At 38.7% G+C, this 18771-nt stretch overlaps 3 protein-coding genes across 3 annotated transcripts; 2 read left to right on the plus strand and 1 right to left on the minus strand.

Moving 5' to 3' along the window:
- The first annotated feature begins 4390 nt into the window (after window positions 1–4390).
- On the plus strand, window positions 4391–7392 carry LOC133823368 (FT-interacting protein 1-like). Its single transcript, XM_062256058.1, has one exon. It carries the CDS (start codon window positions 4856–4858, stop codon window positions 7223–7225), a length of 2370 nt encoding a protein of 789 aa, XP_062112042.1. The 5' UTR covers window positions 4391–4855; the 3' UTR covers window positions 7226–7392.
- Window positions 7393–7508: 116 nt separating this feature from the next.
- On the minus strand, window positions 7509–14722 carry LOC133823370 (large ribosomal subunit protein eL6-like). Its single transcript, XM_062256061.1, has 4 exons — window positions 14351–14722; window positions 14136–14242; window positions 7992–8173; window positions 7509–7821 (listed from the first exon to the last, which is right to left on the minus strand). Exons 1-4 carry the CDS (start codon window positions 14605–14607, stop codon window positions 7666–7668), a joined length of 702 nt encoding a protein of 233 aa, XP_062112045.1. The 5' UTR covers window positions 14608–14722; the 3' UTR covers window positions 7509–7665.
- A 1812-nt stretch (window positions 14723–16534) lies between these two features.
- Window positions 16535–18556, plus strand: LOC133823369 (uncharacterized). Its single transcript, XM_062256060.1, has one exon. The coding sequence runs from the start codon at window positions 17256–17258 to the stop codon at window positions 17976–17978; it is 723 nt and encodes a 240-aa protein (XP_062112044.1). The 5' UTR covers window positions 16535–17255; the 3' UTR covers window positions 17979–18556.
- The last annotated feature ends 215 nt before the right edge of the window (window positions 18557–18771 follow it).

Genomic DNA, 18771 nt, shown 5'->3' on the forward strand with positions numbered 1-18771 from the left:
CATGGTCCCCATTGTACCTTTGATAAAATCATCTAGATAGTGTCAATTAATTGATTTAATTATCAATTAGAATTATCAAAGTTGACCAGGTCAATTTTGAATAATTTCACAGAGTTATGTAATTTAGAGAAGAAAAGAGAAATAATGGCAGATTTATTAATCAAGATAAATTGGTATCTAAATTAATAAATAAGTTTAAATCAAGGTTCAAATTATAAATAATTAATTTGATAAAGGATTTAAATAATTATTTAATTAAATTAATCAATAGAAAATAATACAGGCCTTGATTTTAAGTTCAACGGGCTTATAATTAAATGGGAAATTTCACGGGCCTAAAGCCCATGAGAATTTCGACCTAGGGCTGTTAATTGGATATTATTTTATTGATTTTTTAATTAAATAAATGACTTAATTGAGTCTATAAAAGGAATGCTAAGTGATAGTTAAAAACAAATGACAAACACTAGTTTTCTCATAGTTTTTAGATTCTCTCTATAAACATAAGTCATTTTCTAAGCCTCATTATTCTTTTCTCTTCTTCTCTCTGTATCTATCTCATATGTTGAGAATTTTCCACCCTAGTCTAGGTGATTCTAAGGATACTTTGGAAGACTGTGAAGATAATTGAAGAATGGCTTAGTTTATTGGTAATACTCTGCGACAAAAAGGATACAAGGGTAAGAGAAACTGAAGAAATGACTCTTTCATTCCGCTGCGTATAATATAAGTATTCTTATCATTATTTCTCTTTGAATTCAATTTTATAAACATATTCTAGGTTGTCTCATATTAACTTGTTTAATATTAGATCTACATGAAAATAAATAAAGATCTTGTATAAGTTTTCCCAACAATAGAGTATTAGGACAGCGTTTTGCAACGTGTATAAGTCTTGGTTTGTGTGTGGTTGGATCAAATGATTGCTTAAAGGATTTTTTCGAAGTAGTGGTCTTGCCTAGGGTTTTGAAGCTTCATCAAAGTTGAAGAACACCATTGTTCTACTTGGGTTTGCATGTTCTTTCTCAATCTTTTTTAAGTCTCTGTTAATCCAAATTTTGTGTAGATTCTATTTTTAGTGGTGGTGTTATCTCACTCTCCCCCAACAGACTATGGGTCCCTATCGAGGTCCATCGAGGACAATCGAGGCTAATCAAGGTAGCCAAGTATGGATAATTTTGTCTACATATCGAGGTTCATCGAGGTCCTTCGAGGTGGTCATCTATAGGACACTATGGGTCTCTATCGAGGTCCATCGAGGTGTTTAATTACAATCTACATTGAGGCATGTCGAGGTACATCGAGGACCATCGAGGCATGTCAAGTTTTATCAAAACTTATCGAGACAGACAAAGAACCTAGAAAAAAATGCAGAAAAACTCAGTTCTAATCTGACCATTTCACAGTAAAAAAAATCCAAAAATGCAGACACAGATCTGTTCAAAACAGTGAAAGCAATGTAAATAAACAAGTTTCATCACTACATATAAGAAAATATACTTACCCATAAGATTTGTGCAACTAGATCCCAAACCCAAAATGGAGTTTCTTGCCTTGATAGGATTCAAAACTTGCCCAAAGAACAACTTTAAAACTCATATTAGATGAGCTCCAAAATTATTATAGATCAAGAGAATACATGGTGGTTGCCTTGTTTTTTTGAGTGAAAGAGCTTGTGAGAAGGGAAAACGTGAGAGATAGAGAGAGAAGACAATATCAGAAAAAGCGATAGCAATTTATGTTGGGGGTATTTTGGGAATCTAGGAGAATACTAGCATAAAAGGATGGTATTTAATTAGCATGGAATAATTTTGTTATAGGACCCCTTTTATGCATCAATAGTCAAATTTTCCATTTGCTAATGGGGACTTAAGTGAAGAAAAAATAATAATTTGGAGACTTAAGTGATAAAAAAAATTACATAAGGACTTAAGTGATAGATTATGCAAAGAATGGGGAGTGTACCTGATATGACTTTTTTATTCATTTTCTTTTTTCTAAATTATGAGTAATGTAACGACTACAAACTTAGGAATAACATAACCGAAATGGTTATTGTCATCCAACTCGTAAGAAAATCCCAAATACTACTTTGCATGAAGCAATGAGACCAACTCTATGAAACTACATGAAAATTTGTAAGAGCATTCGATGAAAAGACATGATTAAATGTAAATTCACAATCATAAACACGAAAGTCCATCATAGCAGGAAAAAAGTGTTAGAGATGTATATTTATATTATGCTCATAGAAAATGGTAAACCCAAATATACAATTCTATACAAAAAATTTAAACAGACAAGATGATAGATAAATAAGTATTACAACTCTATTACAAAAATACAAGTAAATAGATAATAGAAGAAGAGAAGACAAAAGTAATAGTAGAAATAAGAAATAACAAGAACAATAAAATAGCTCAAGCATTGGGGATTACCAACTTGAACAAGGTTTACAACCTTTGTCCAAAAATTTATTTCTCATATCTAAAGCATTAAGGGATTCTCTCAATATTTGAAATAGCTCTCTGAAATAATCAAGCATTTTGGTGTATTTCTAACTAAGTGCTCTAGTAGATAAAAAATGGTGTGTCTTGCAAGTGAGCATTAAGCTCCTATTTATAAAGTTTGAGATATCCTTTGAATTTCAAATTCCACCAACCCCATAATTGTTACGTACCAATGTTTAATTGGAAGTTTATTGAATTAAAATTGAGATTTATGAGTTACTTTGGATGTTAGAACAGTTCAAATTAGAAAAAAGTGAAAAAATAAATTGGATGTTAACTTCACAGTCCGCGCCCAGGAGTATCAGCGGCCGCGGCCATTGGCCTCTATCCCCCAGGGCGCGGCCAGGGAATATCAGTGGCTGCGGCCACATCCCATTTTCAGCATCCAAAATTTCAGTTTTTCCAAAGCGTCTCAAACTCTTTCCCACGTGATTGTGTAACCTTCATACACCTAATGAGAGTTAAGAACATGTCTCCAACAGCCATATTTCATAATGACTTTGTTAAATCCAAACTAAAATGTGTAATATATAATCTACACATTATTGAGTAATATTTGAGAGTTACAAATTTGTAACTAATTTTGTAAAGCCAAAATATGTAATATTTAGGCACACACGTGTTCAATTTTGTAACTCTCAACAATATATTATAAAGTGTGACAAATAACATTTATGTGACTAATCACATTATGTTATATTATTTAATATAATGTTATATTATTTAAAATAATATAACAAAAAGCATAAAAAACAATGAAGTTTTTGACGAAGAGCTTGTCAGCGTTTCTGACCATTACTTGACGAGCCAATCATATGTTTATTAGGTTATTTTATGATGAAAATGAAGTAAATTTGGGGCCAATTATGCATGATTGACCAACTATTCTAATCTGACATTTGTGCATGTTGGAACCAATTTTTTTATTAAATACTCAAAAACAAATGAGAGCACTTACCATTAATCCAATGATATAATTTAGTCATTCCACATCTGACTTTAAGCACTATCCACATATAGTGAAGCCAAAAAGATGACAATTTCTTTACTTAAGAGCGCAAAACATGGAGACTGGTAAACAGGAAAAGTCCTTTATTTTTTCTTTTCATTCTTGTTGAATGTAATGTATTTATACACATATATCTTTCAAGAAATGAGGGTCAACTCATTTAAATTTAGGAAGCTCTTATAGCTAAGATTTGTCTTGGATAAAAAATTTTTAGAGAAAGAAAGTAACATCCACAGTAAGAAAATTTTAATATGCAAGAGGGAATAAAGGAAGAGAATAAAGGACAGTCATTTTTATGACCAAGGTCACCTACCCTTAAATTTTTCTATAACATTTTTGCGTTTCTTTTAAGCTCAACACAATGCTTTTGGAGCTGTTAAAATATCCTTTACTATTCTCATTGCTCTGCTTAGCGATACTCATAGCCACATCGATGGTGCTCCAAAATTACCAGAATGCACTGCATGAATTCTGCACTCTTCAAAACTAGGAGAGCAAAGGAAGGGGCAAAACGGACACTACACTTACAAATACATTATACAAAAATTTAACACAGATACAATTGCAAAAAGGAATCAATGAAAGTAAACCTCAGCGTTTTTTAAGTCTCAAAAGACTCTCTTTGTCTTTTCAAGTGGGGCTGGCATCAAATATAGTTCTTTTTACAGAATTGTGGAATTTCGACAACTACACACCATTGTGTTCTTTATGCTTTGTGCTCTATATTATTGTCAAAGCCTAAACAAACTAATGTGTTTTTTTTTATTAAAGCAGATTCCTTTTTCCACCATTCTTCTACACATAATAAACAATTTTCCTTGTTTATTATGGTAATAATATGGGTTTTAATATTCTCAAAAGATATTGATATCTTTGGTTCATGATAAACCGACTAAAAAGGTAATATGAAGCTTGTAGTGAAAGTGGTAGGAGGTTACAATGCAAACCCAAACAAAAAAAAAATTAAAAAGAGAAGCGTCCTTTAACTTTGGCTGTAGAAGTTTAGCATTGGAAACCAGACCTTTCATAACAGTCTGTACTCGACTCTTGCATTTTCCTTTTTCCAACCTCAAAGGTCCAAAGTTCCTCGAAATGACTATAAAGATTATATAACAAAAGCGAAAAAGTTCAAGCTTTTGTTGTATGCAGAGGGGAACCAAATATATGTACTTGCTCTTCTTTCATATTTCCACTACTAACATTAGTTACTACTTTTTTCTCAGGAAGTAGTGGTGGAAAAAGAAACTACTTCAAGTATTACTTTTCTTCTAAGCTTGAATTCTCATTGCTCTTTCAGTAGCTAACTTATTGAACAGGCTTTTTCTTCCTCACCACAATGAGTTCACCGGCTGCTGCAAGTCGTGCGGAGGACTATAAGCTAAAGGACACCAAACCACAGCTGGGGGAACGATGGCCTCATGGAGGACTGCGTGGAGGAGGCGGGTGGATAAGCAGCGAGAGAGCTACTAGCACTTATGATCTCGTTGAGCAGATGTTCTATCTCTATGTTCGAGTGGTGAAAGCCAAAGATCTACCCACAAACCCTGTAACAGGAAACTGCGATCCCTACGTTGAAGTCAAGGTTGGAAACTACAAGGGCAAAACAAGACACTTCGAGAAGAAAACAAACCCTTTATGGAACCAGGTTTTTGCTTTCTCAAAAGAAAAAATTCAATCCTCAGCTGTCGAAGTTTTTGTTCGAGACAAAGAAATGGTGGCCAGAGATGATTACATAGGGAAGGTCGTCTTTGACATGCATGAAGTACCCACCAGAGTCCCACCAGACAGCCCTTTGGCTCCTCAGTGGTACAGATTAGAGCACCGCCATAGGGAGATCAAAGTTAGAGGAGAGGTAATGTTAGCAGTCTGGATGGGAACACAAGCTGACGAAGCTTTCCCTGAGTCATGGCACTCGGACGCAGCCTCAGTTCATGGTGAAGCAGTTTACAACATTCGATCAAAAGTTTACGTCTCACCAAAACTATGGTACCTAAGGGTCAACGTCATTGAAGCTCAGGATGTTGAGCCACGAGACAGAAGTCAACCACCCCAAGCTTTTGTTAAAGCCCAAGTGGGAAACCAAATTCTGAAGACAAAGCTCTCCCAAACCAGAACCACAAACCCAATGTGGAATGAAGATTTGCTCTTTGTTGCAGCTGAGCCATTTGAAGAGCACCTAGTACTCACAGTAGAAAACAAAGTAACCTCTGCTAAAGACGAAGTAATGGGACAAACTACTATAACTCTAGACAGCTTCGAGCGAAGATTGGATCACCGGCCAGTCCATTCTCATTGGTTTAACCTGGAAAGGTTTGGCTTTGGAGTAATTGAAGCAGATAAAAGGCATGAGCTTAAATTCTCAAGCAGACTTCATCTCAGAGTGTGCCTAGAAGGAGCCTACCATGTGCTAGACGAGTCAACAATGTACATAAGCGATGTTAGACCAACAGCTCGGCAGCTATGGAAGCAACCAATTGGGATTCTCGAAGTGGGCATTTTGAGCGCTCAAGGACTTCTCCAAATGAAAACCAAAGACGGCAAAGGAACTACGGATGCCTATTGTGTAGCCAAATATGGCCAAAAATGGGTCCGAACCAGAACAATCACTGAAAGTTTCAATCCCAAATGGAATGAACAATACACTTGGGAGGTTTATGATCCTTGTACTGTCATCACCATTGGGGTATTCGACAATTGCCATCTTGGTGGAAACGACAAACTGGCTGATGCAAGAATCGGGAAAGTAAGAATTCGACTTTCAACTCTTGAAATGGATCGAATTTATACCAACTCTTATCCACTTCTGGTTCTGCAACCATCTGGTTTGAAGAAAATGGGTGAGCTTCAATTGGCCGTTAGATTCACATGTCTCTCATTGGCCAACATAATCTATTTATACGGACACCCTTTATTGCCCAAAATGCATTACCTTCATCCATTTACAGTGAATCAATTGGATAGTCTGAGATATCAGGCCATGACCATTGTGGCAGTGAGACTTGGCCGAGCTGAGCCACCATTGAGGAAAGAGGTAGTGGAGTACATGTTAGATGTGGATTCACACATGTGGAGTATGAGAAGAAGCAAGGCCAACTTCTTCAGAATTGTTTCGTTTTTCTCTGGTGCTATCTCCATGAGTAAATGGCTTGGCGAGGTTTGTCAATGGCGTAACCCAGTGACAACTATTCTGGTTCATATCTTGTTCTTCATATTGATTTGTTACCCAGAGTTGATTCTTCCCACCATGTTTCTTTACATGTTTCTGATCGGAATATGGAACTTCCGGTGCCGGCCAAGGCATCCTCCTCACATGGATACCAAGCTTTCATGGGCAGAAGCTGTTCATCCAGACGAACTTGATGAGGAATTTGATACCTTCCCAACTTCCAAGCAACAAGATGTCGCTCGGATGAGATACGACAGGCTAAGAAGTGTGGCTGGGAGGATTCAGACTGTGGTGGGAGATATTGCAACTCAGGGGGAGAGGTTTCAGTCTCTGCTTAGTTGGAGAGATCCAAGGGCCACCAGTCTGTACATAATCTTCTGTTTGATCATAGCCATTATTCTTTATGTGACACCATTTCAGATGATTGCTCTGGTTGCTGGGATATTTTGGCTTCGTCATCCTAGATTTCGAAGTAAGTTGCCTTCAGTCCCGAGCAACTTCTTCAGAAGACTGCCATCTCGTGCTGATAGCATGCTCTGAGATCGGCTCAAAATTAATTGTTTTAGCCGAGTTTAACTCTGGCTTTTTTATTTGTTTTTTATTTTTCCTCTAGTATTTTGTTTTTTTGGTTGGTGTGTATGAGAATAAAAAGCTCTAGAAATAATTGTAATGAACCATGTTTATCATCTATGGAGTTGGATTGATCACATATTATATCACATGATAAGAACCAACACCACTTGAGTGTACTTCATTTGTGAATGATATATCTAGGTGATGTGAAAGATTATCCAATGTGGTCGTGAGTCACAAAATAATAGGATTGCAAGAAAAATACATATCCGAATATATAGATTGATCAAAGTCACGAACAATAAATAATTTCCTCCCGATCAATACAAAAACTTTGTGCGCACTTATAATTTAAATCCAACTAGTCCAACACAGAAAATTGTCCTCTATGAGAAATACCCTCTAACCTAAAAGACAAGCTCATGGGGCTTCATGCCTGACTTGAGTGAAAACCTGGCTGCCAAGTAGGTTTTCAGTTCTGGTACTGCTTCGATTGATTTTATCAGTGCAGCATCCACAGACTTCTGATCGTCCTTCTTTTGTTGTGGAAGCTGGTTCTTTTCCTGTGAAGACATGAATTGAAAAGACATAAGAATAGAACAGATTCAATGGAAAACGGGCTACGGATAATATATGATAAAAGCAAAGAAAAATAAAAATCATGGCAGGAAATGTTGTAGTGAATTCAAGTCCATGCAAATACTAGTAAAGGCTGACGGAAACTACAACTGACCTCTTTATCTGCCTCGAAAAACTCTCCTTCTCCCTTCTTCTTCTTCTTTTCAGCTTCCTTGGCAAAGTACTTATCATCTAACTTATCGAAGCTGACCCCAGAAATGTCGACCTCTATGGAAGTTCCAATCACATAGGACTGATTCACACGTCTCAATGGAACTCCATTTAATTTGAATGGCCCTGCGTTCACAAAACATGAATAAAAAAGGGTCTATCACAAACATCAAATGTGAGTGAAATAGTAAACGAAACGTTTACAAACACTACTCAATTGCATGCAATGTGTAGCCACAAATATCATAAAAAGAGAGAAACTACATTATCATAAAAAAAAAATATCCCATCTTAATTCTTTTCTTACGAGTTGTTTGTAATGGGAAATTAGAAGTAAATATATAACAGTTAGCCAAACCTCACAAGCTGTGAGCGTAATACGCACATTCAGGGTAAGGATGATCTACTAAAAGATATCAGTTTGACATTCTTAATTAATACTACTACTGCCACAAGCAATAAAATCGTGAAAATGGATCACAGAAAACTCAATGTTTGACAGCATTGCTTTCTAAAATATTATACGATAAATATCCTATTTTCAAACAAATACTTGATTCATCTAACATTATAAAAACACAAAGAAGATACAGAACAAGGTATAACCAATTATGCCTTCTTATCAATTACTGTTACACAGGCCCAAGTCACAAGCCCAATAGAGCTGGATACTGGCTTGGCCCACGAAGGTGTGAGAGGATGGTTAGACCTTGCAACCCGAGAAGCCCAGGAAGCAGAAGATCATATCACTCGTGAAGACATTCAACCAGAACAAGAGAAAGAAGAGATAATCGGCAATGCAGAAGAGAAGGGTGAAGCGCGTAAGCCACGTAAGCGCGTGAGACCTCGATGGCTGGAGGATTTCGTTGGACACTTCGGACGTTGAGCTGAGAGGAGTTTTGCAACCATATTCGGTTATGCTTCCAATTTGTAATTTCTGACTTTTGGTTGTAAGTATATATTTGGAACAATGTATTTTTCTGGGTATCCTTTTCTTGAATGAAATACTGAGTATTGTGGGAGTTTGGCACTGACTCAAAGAGTGCAGAATTGCTATTATTTGGTGCTTTCATTGTTTTCTTTTTTCACCATGAAAAATGAAGAGATTGCTGCCATGTTACAGGCCCTGGAAGCTACTTTCAAACAGCATTCGGAGTCACAATTGGAGAAGTTTACCACCTTGTTGGACCAACATATGGCGAAGACTGAGGAACGACTTTCCCAAGGACCACCACCACCGTCGCCAGGCTTGACGGGCGAAAATAGTGCGATGAGGGAATCGGGTCGCACCCCAAGTCGACGTTCACACTCTGAACCAGAAGCTTCTGACGTCAATTCCATTTTGAAAACACTGAGGGTCAAGGTACCCAAGTTCGATGGGACTAATGTGGAGGATTGGGTATATAAGATCAATAAGTTCTTTGATCTGCATCGAGTGGAAAATCACATTCGTCTGACCATTGTGCCGTTCCATCTGGAAGGAGTCTCTTGCACCTGGTTCCAATGGATGGAGAAGAGTGGGTCGTTCACTGACTGGGAATCGTTTTTGCGTGCTCTGCAGCAACGTTTTGGGACGTCCATATACGATGACCCCTTAGGCCGCATCTCCAAACTCACGCAGAAAGGAAGAGTGTCCGATTACAGAGCTGAATTTGAGGCTCTCATGCCTTGTATCACTGGAGTGCCGGAATCGATGTTCCTGAATTTCTTCATTTGGGGTCTGAAGGTGGAGATTCGCCGTGAGCTTCTCATGCTTCCCCCTAAGGATTTGGCTGATGCAATGGCGAAGGCGCAGTTATTTGAAGATCGTCATGATGATTGGGTTTCTCGACCTCGAGGGGAGGTTACTAAAGCTCCGTGGTCCAATCGTACAACTACCCCGCACCAGGGAATGAACTCGGTACAGTTGCCCAAACCGGGACCGTTCGCTTCAGGTACTTCTATATCGGCCCCCACAGGTTCTCCCTTGCCGATTAAAAAGCTATCACCAACTGAGTTGAAGGAGAGACGTGATAAGGGTCTCTGTTTTACTTGCGATGAGAAATTTCATTTTGGTCATAAGTGCAAAAATCGAATGCTTATTCTGTGTGGTTATGATGATGAGGAGATGGGTACCATGGTGGACAGTGAGTCGCATGAAGAGGCTGAAGAGACTGAAGAAGAAGTTAGCTTGAATTCGTTATCCAATTCAATGAACCCTCGTATTTTTCGGATTATGGCTACACATGGGTCCGAAGCGGTCGAAGTGCTCATTCATACGGGCAGTCACAATAACTTCATTCAAGAGGCGTTGGTCACACAGTTGCACTTGGAGTGTGAGGATACCAAACGATTCAAAGTCTATATGGGCAATGGGAACTTTCTGCTGTGTTCCAAGATATGTAAAGGGGTCGAACTCATTTTGCAGGGCCATAGTTTCCTTGTTGATCTGTATGTATTACCCATATGTGGTTTGGACATTGTTTTGGGGATGCAGTGGCTGCAAACGTTGGGTCCGTGTATTCATGATCATAAAGCGCTCACAATGGAATTTACTTGGCAAGGTACGGTTATCAAGCTGGCGGGATCGAAGGAATTGGCAGCTCACCAATTATCTTTTACTCAGTTTCATGCGATGCTTCAAGAAGGAGAGGTTAAGGATATCTATCGCCTCTCAGCAGTTTTGGACAGGACCGAGAGTAAACAGCCGCCTTTTGACGCATTGGCAGCTCAATTTCCTTCTAATGCACAGGAACTTCTGACTGAATTTGAGGATATTTTTCAGGAGCCCGATCAACTACCGCCGCATAGAGGGACTGACCATCGCATATTTCTACAGCCGGGTTCCACACCGGTTAATGTTCGCCCATATCGGTACCCGTATTTTCAGAAGGATTTGATTGAGCAATTGGTCAAGGAGATGCTGGCTGTGGGTTTTATTCGTCCAAGCACTAGCCCTTATTCTTCACCCGTTTTGTTGGTTAAAAAGAAAGACGGTACATGGCGCTTTTGTGTGGACTATCGGGCTCTTAATGGGATCACCGTTAAAGACCGCTTTCCTATTCCTACGATTGATGAACTACTTGATGAATTGGGCAGTGCTAGAGTATTCTCTAAACTTGACTTGCGGGCGGGGTATCATCAAATCCGCATGGATCATAGAGACATTCACAAAACAGCCTTCCGGACTCACGAAGGCCACTATGAATTTGTGGTTATGCCGTTCGGCCTCACCAATGCTCCCTCCACTTTTCAAGCGACAATGAATCAGCTCTTTCGCCCCTTTTTGCGGCATTTTGTGACTGTTTTTTTTTATGATATCTTAGTATACAGCAGGAGTGAAGAGGAGCATTGTCACCACTTGAAGCTAGTGCTACAGTTACTGCGGCAACATAAGTTTTACGCTAAGGGCAGCAAGTGTTTGTTCTTCCAGAAATCGATAGAATATTTGGGTCACTTGGTATCTTCTCAAGGTGTACGGGCCGACCCTTCCAAAATACAAGCCATGGTCGACTGGCCGACCCCACAAACAGCCAAACAACTTCGGGGTTTTCTGGGTTTGACGGGGTATTATCGCCGGTTTGTAGCCCATTATGCAGCGATCACAGCCCCCTTGACTGACCTCTTACACAAGGATGCTAAGTTTACTTGGAATGCAGCAGCAACAGCGGCTTTTGCCACTCTCAAACAAGCAATGACAGCCACTCCGGTACTTCGTCTACCAGATTTTTCTAAGGATTTTATAGTAGAGACAGATGCATCCAACGTGGGTATTGGTGGGGTCTTGATGCAAGATGGGCACCCATTAGCTTTCTTCAGTAAGAAATTGGGACCAAAATTTCTGGGCACTTCGGCACATACAAGGGAAATGAGGGCGATTGTGGAGGCAGTCCATAAATGGCGTCAATACTTGTTGGGTCGCCATTTTATTATTCGAACGGATCACAAGAGCCTAAGGGAGTTACTGACACAAGTGATCCAAACACCCGAGCAACAACAATTTCTTCGGAAACTTTTGGGGTTCCAATTCTCTATTGAGTACAAAGCAGGTTGTCAAAATTCTGCAGCAGATGCCTTATCCAGAAGGGATGAAATACCGGCCTCAACACTTCAGTTAGCTGAGTCGCGGTTGTTTTGATTTTCTGGATGAATTACGCCAAGAAAATACCACTTGCCCCGATTTGAGAGCCCTCCATACGGCCTGGCAGCAAGGTAATCTCGACAGTACTTTGTACTCTATCAAGGATGGCCTGCTCTTGTTCAAACAGCGGCTTCTTATCAGCAAACATTCCAGTTTGAAACAACAGTTGCTCAAGGAATTTCATGAATCTCTAGTGGGCGGTCACGCAGGAGTAGAACGGACTTTTCTTCGTCTTAGTGCAAATTTTTTCTGGCAAGGGATGCGCAAGGATGTTAAGGCTTATGTTCAGGGCTGTCTCACATGCCAAACGGTCAAATACTCACCCACTTCACCTTATGGGCTGCTACAACCTCTTGAAATGCCGGAACGGGTTTGGGAAGATTTGGCAATGGACTTCATTGTGGGTTTACCTAAGTCCAATGGGGCAACAAATATCTTGGTGGTGATTGACAGATTTACCAAATACGCACACTTTGGTGCACTTCCAAACCCTTATACAGCGAGCAAAGTGGCTGAATTGTTCTCTAATATGGTCATTCGTCTTCATGGCATTCCACGAACAATTGTTTCAGACAGGGACCCTCTCTTTACTAGTGCATTTTGGAAGAAGTTATTTGAGCTTATGGGTACCACATTGAAAATGAGCTCCGCCTATCATCCCCAAACCGACGGTCAAACCGAAGTGACCAATAGGTACCTTGAGCAGTACCTTCGAGCTTTTACCACTGAGAACCCGAAGCAATGGAGTAAATTTTTGCAGTGGGCAGAGTACCATTACAACACCAGTGTTCATTCAGCCATTCAGATGACTCCGTTCCAAGCCGTGTATGGTCGACCACCGCCCACGATACCAGCTTATACGCGAGGAGCCACATCGATTCAAGCTGTTGAGGCTGATTTACTTTCGAGAGATGCCATTCTCCTCCGCCTCAAGGAAAACTTGACTCATGCTCGACACAGGATGTTACAGCAAGCGAATAAACATCGCAGGGACCGTCACTTCAAGGTGGGGGACTGGGTATTGGTCAAGCTTCAACCATTCCGTCAGACCACTGTTGCTCACCGTCTGAATTCGAAGCTATCTCGCCGCTATTTCGGCCCATTTGAAATTATTGGTCACGCCGGACCCGTCGCGTATACACTCCAACTTCCACAAGGCAGCCGCATTCACCCCACTTTCCATGTATCTCTGCTGAAGCCTTATTATGGACCCTCTCCGATCAAGAGTTTTCCTCTGCCTGAACTGAGTATCGGTAATAAACCAGTGATGCTTCCTTTGGCAATTCTAGCAACGCGAGTTCAGCAACTCCACAACAAAAGCCAGCGACAGGTTTTAGTTCAATGGTCTTTGAGTTCTCCCGAGGATGCTACGTGGGAAGACTTCGATTTGTTCATGGAGGTGTACAAATTACACAACCTTGCGGACAAGGTTCGTTTTGACGGGGGGGAGTAGTGTTACACAGGCCCAAGTCACAAGCCCAATAGAGCTGGATACTGGCTTGGCCCACGAAGGTGTGAAAGGATGGTTAGACCTTGCAACCCGAGAAGCCCAGGAAGCAGAAGATCATATCACGCGTGAAGACATTCAACCAGAACAAGAGAAAGAAGAGATAATCGGCAATGCAGAAGAGAAGGGTGAAGCGCGTAAGCCACGTAAGCGCGTGAGACCTCGATGGCTGGAGGATTTCGTTGGACACTTCGGACGTTGAGCTGAGAGGAGTTTTGCAACCATATTCGGTTATGCTTCCAATTTGTAATTTCTGACTTTTGGTTGTAAGTATATATTTGGAACAATGTATTTTTCTGGGTATCCTTTTCTTGAATGAAATACTGAGTATTGTGGGAGTTTGGCACTGACTCAAAGAGTGCAGAATTGCTATTAATTACACATCCCACTCCTCAGAAATGGAAGACCAAAAACCAAACTGTTGAAAAAATATCAGATAAAAAAAAATGTCAAAAGCTCACCAGTGACCAGAAGAAGCCCAGATGAGAGTTGCTTGAGGAAAACAACTCGCTTCCCCTTAAAGCGACCAGCAAGAATTATCAACACTGTTCCCGGAGTAATACTTGCCCTGAAAATTCACATAAAACCCAATTCAAAAAAAGACCTAACAAACCAGATGAACCACATAAAATGAGCCAAAAGAAGAACCACAAAAAGACAGCGTTTTGAAGAAAACCTGAGCTTGGTGGGCTTGGGTTTCCGCTTGTTGACAAGCGGCTTCTTGGCATCTTCAGCGGGATAGAACTTCGGAGCCTTCTGGTTCGCGGTCTCGGCAGCGGGTTTGGGGTCGTGGTGAGGAAAAACACCACCGTTTTTTGCCTTAATGGCCCAGAGACCACGCTTGTGGTACATCTTCGACCGGGAATACTTACCCACGCCCCGAATCAGATCGGGGTTTCGGACCTTTTGAGGGTTTCTCGCCTTAGCCGCCATCGGACCTTCACTGCGATCTACTTCGTCTTGCACTACTGATTCAAAGTGTAGAGATAAAACCCTACTACACCAATCCTACGATATTATTTGCCTCGTCAGTGGCATTTTCGTACTTTTTGTTAATAGTTGTTTTCATTATATATGCACGAAAGAATATATAAAGATACCTCATTGCTAAATATTATTTTGATCCTTTCACTTGCAAAACTTACCATTGGAATATCATGATATTGTATTTTGTAAAATGAAACAAAATAATAATTTTTGGTCAAATTTATTTTCAATATAACTAAAATAATTTTGTTTTTTTAAATAATTAATTTGATAATTAAAAATAAAATATTATTAAATTAAAAATCAATAAAAAATTATATTTTAATTAATTAAAATCCAAATACATATTTGTATCAAATTTTTTTTATTAAAACTAAAATTAAATTGTAAATACAAACCCTAACCCTAACTTCTTCCAATTATGTTGCAACAACTTAAAACTAAGCAAATGCCGGAGCGACAATATTAACATATGAACCAATGAAAATTTTATCAAATCAAACTCAGATTTTGTGACAATATTAACATATGAACAAAAAGAAAAAGAAACATCTAAGCAAAATAAAATTCAATAACAACACATACATTATATCAAACTCAGATTATCCAAACTCATAAAATGTAGCCCACAATTAAACTATATTCACAGTCAAACTCAAATTCAAAACCATAAACCTTAGTGAAAACAAAGATCAACAAAAAACAAACAAAACCTAGAAATAAACACAAATCATATCAGTTGAAAACCCAGATCTATTTTACTAACTACCATGAGCTAAACTCTGGTCTGATCATTAGCTCCATCTGTTCTTCGACGAGCCAACAAAATCGTGCGATGACACCATAAACCAACCCCCCCCCCCCCCTCCCCCCCGCCCAACGCTAGCTTGCTCGACCTTCCAAAATCCTCCCTTTAAGTCAGCCCACTCGATCACCCAAATCTTTGCTCGACGCTAGCTCCATTGTCAACCCAAAGGAGGGGTTGTGTGGTGGAAGAGAGTGAGCATCACCCTCTCTTCAACCCCGTGGAATAGCTGCCGACTATTGAGTGGAGGATCTACTACAATGCAATTTCTAGGGCCGACTAGATTAGTGTAGAGGAGAAGAATGGGAAAGAAAGGAATATTTATTTTTGATTTATTTTTTATATATATATTTAAGTTTATCATTTTTTTTATTAATTTGATTAATGTTTTAAAATTACATATTAAATTTAGTGCTCAAGTCTATTTTGGGTTAATCTTGATTTTGATTTATTATAGTTATTTCAAAGCTTTAATTAATTAAAATATCATTTGTTTTATTATTTTTTAAAATTTATATTAGTTTTTTTTATTAACTTTGAATTTAATAAATATTTAATTTATATCAATTAATTCATTAATTAAAAAATCAGAAGGTATTTTGGTCATATTCAAAATAAGTTTGACCAAAATGAGATTTATAGTACTATTTTGTTCCATTTTGTAAAACGTAGAGTCCAAATTGTCATTTAACAAAACAGATAGTTTGATTGGTAACTTTTGCACAATATAAGGGCCAAAATAGTATTTACTTTTAAAAAATAATTTTTAAAATTATTTCTAACATTTTTTCTTAATATTTTTGGCATTATTTAATTTCTTTTTTTTTTTGTTAATTTCAATAATTTATTTTATTTCAATATTTTTTTTAAATAATGTATAATTTTTTAGAAAAAAAACTCTTAATTTAACAAATTTTTTAATTTTTTAATTTAAATATTAAAAATATATATAATTTATATGTATTTTTTTAGAATATGTAAAAGAAAAAAAATAGAAAAATGTAAGCCAAATTGAAAAAAAAATATAAAATATATTAATTTTTAATAAAATGAAGTGTACTCGTCACATTTTGGGTGCAAATATAATGCCCAAAACTACAATATACGTTTTTTAAGGGAAAAATAAACTATACTTCCAGCCATAATAATGTAAATACATCCTAAATCAAATATAATTTATTTCATAAATCCTGCAAATATTAAAAGAGTTTGTCTGCCCACTTTGTGCTCTGTGGCAGTTTATGTTTCTTCTGACATTTTTTTTTCAGTTTTGGCTCTTTTTCACCAGTTTCTTCCCGTAACTTCCACAACCACCATCATCTCCACCGCCTGACCCACCTTTCACCAAGTGTTTTTTTGTTTCATCATTTCGGACTCTTACATATATATCTACTTGCCTCACCCTCTGTTTTCGTCCATCTCTCTATCTTGCTACCATGGATAATCTACTCAATAACATGTCTTCTCATCTCACCCTTGCTGAAAGTGAGACTTGTCCTTCACTTGGGGGATATTGACACATCCGTTCCTGAAGATCAACCATGTCATATGCTCCTGGCCCGTGTGATTTCCAAAAATGGCTACAATAAGAAGGCCTTTCAGAACTCCATGAGTTCCTTATGGGAAAGACAAACCCGATTCCCAGTTCACATCTCTGAATTTGCATCTAATCCTCTTTGGTTGTGCAGGGAATAAACAACGGGTATTGATTGGTGAACCATGGCATTTCAATCATCTTCACATTGTCTTGCACACACCAAGTGCTTTACAAAATGTCTCAGCCGAAACTATGGTTAAATCACCTTTTTGGGTGCAAGTCTTCCGCCTTCCTTTCCTCAGCAAGTCAGAATCTTGGGCTAAGTCTGAGGGTCATTTACTGGGTGATTATATTGAAGTGGACAAAGATTCTCTGTTTGAAGGTTGGAGACCGTTTATGCGCATTCGAGTGGCTATCGATGTTACACAACCGCTTATGCGGGGTCGTCGGGTTCGTCTTCCTCGGATACGGGATGAATTTTGGATTGACTTTCGCTATGAGAAACTCCCAGATTTCTGTTTTGAATGTGGTATTATTGGTCATCTATTCCAGCATTGTACACTTTATTTGGAGCATATGGATGCCGGCACTGAACCAACACTTCCATATGGGCCTTGGCTTAAAGGAGCCCCTCTTCCGACTTCCGCCGATGATCGTTATCGACAAGACTTTTCCAAGTCTGGACCCTGGCCTTTCCTTACTCGTCTAGCCCGAAGCGCCATTAGCCCCATATTAACCCACCCATCCTACCCTTCTCCGCAACCTGTTTCTATGACCTCCACTGAGAATGGTACTATTTCACCTTTGCCTTCGTTACACACCACAGATATTGCTACATCCACTGTCATTCCACACCCTCTTTCCTTGGTAGATGTTCACAATACACCCCCGTCACCCAACATATGCCACTTACCCCCGAACATATGTCCTACTGGCCCTGTTTCGACGCACATGATATATATATATTTTTTTTAAATACTCATTTATTACCTCTAATTGTTTTATTCAAATGCATGTCTTATATTTTTAATAACGCTCATGTAATATTCTATATTTTGATATTATATATATTTGTTATTGTTATCCAAAAAATTAGCATTGATGACGTGGCGAGTGATCACTGGACACGTGGCTGACACCTGGAAAAGTTCTGCTAGAGTATCGACCAGAAGACGCATTAGGAGCAGTAAGCAGTCTGGTCTTACCTGCGACCAGTCTGGTTGATAGTTCCGCATACAAAGCAACATTAATGAGAAGATCTTTGTAAATCCCGAATTTAACTCAAACGATCTCCTGAGTATCCGATAATTCAGGAAAGAATATCTGTAACAATCTTATGTAATCCCCCTTGAGCCTATAAATAGCAGAAGATAGCTCAAGGAAGGGACTTTTTGGCTTTTGAATCATTTGAGACTATAGTGATTCTCCTAGTGATATTGTATTGTTCTTGAGAGGTTAGTGAAACTCATTGAACCCTTGTTCTTTGATCACTCCTTTGATTCTCATATCAATAACAATCTAAGTGGACGTAGGTTATTACCAAATCCTGGGGTCGAACCACTATAAAAATATCGTGTTGTTATTACTTTTGGTCATTACGTTTCTCTCTACACATTCATTCGTATCAAGCATATTCTCACTCCGTGTCAGTTGGCCAAATCCTGGGTCAACATTCTGGTGCTTTCATTGAGAGCTTGATTAATCATTGCTGAGAAAACTAATGGCGAAAACTGGAAGGAAAGCTGGACAGGCAGCCGCTGCAGCGCCA

The sequence above is a fragment of the Humulus lupulus genome, chromosome 3 (genome assembly GCF_963169125.1).
Source record: "Humulus lupulus chromosome 3, drHumLupu1.1, whole genome shotgun sequence".
NCBI classification, from domain to species: Eukaryota; Viridiplantae; Streptophyta; class Magnoliopsida; order Rosales; family Cannabaceae; genus Humulus; species Humulus lupulus.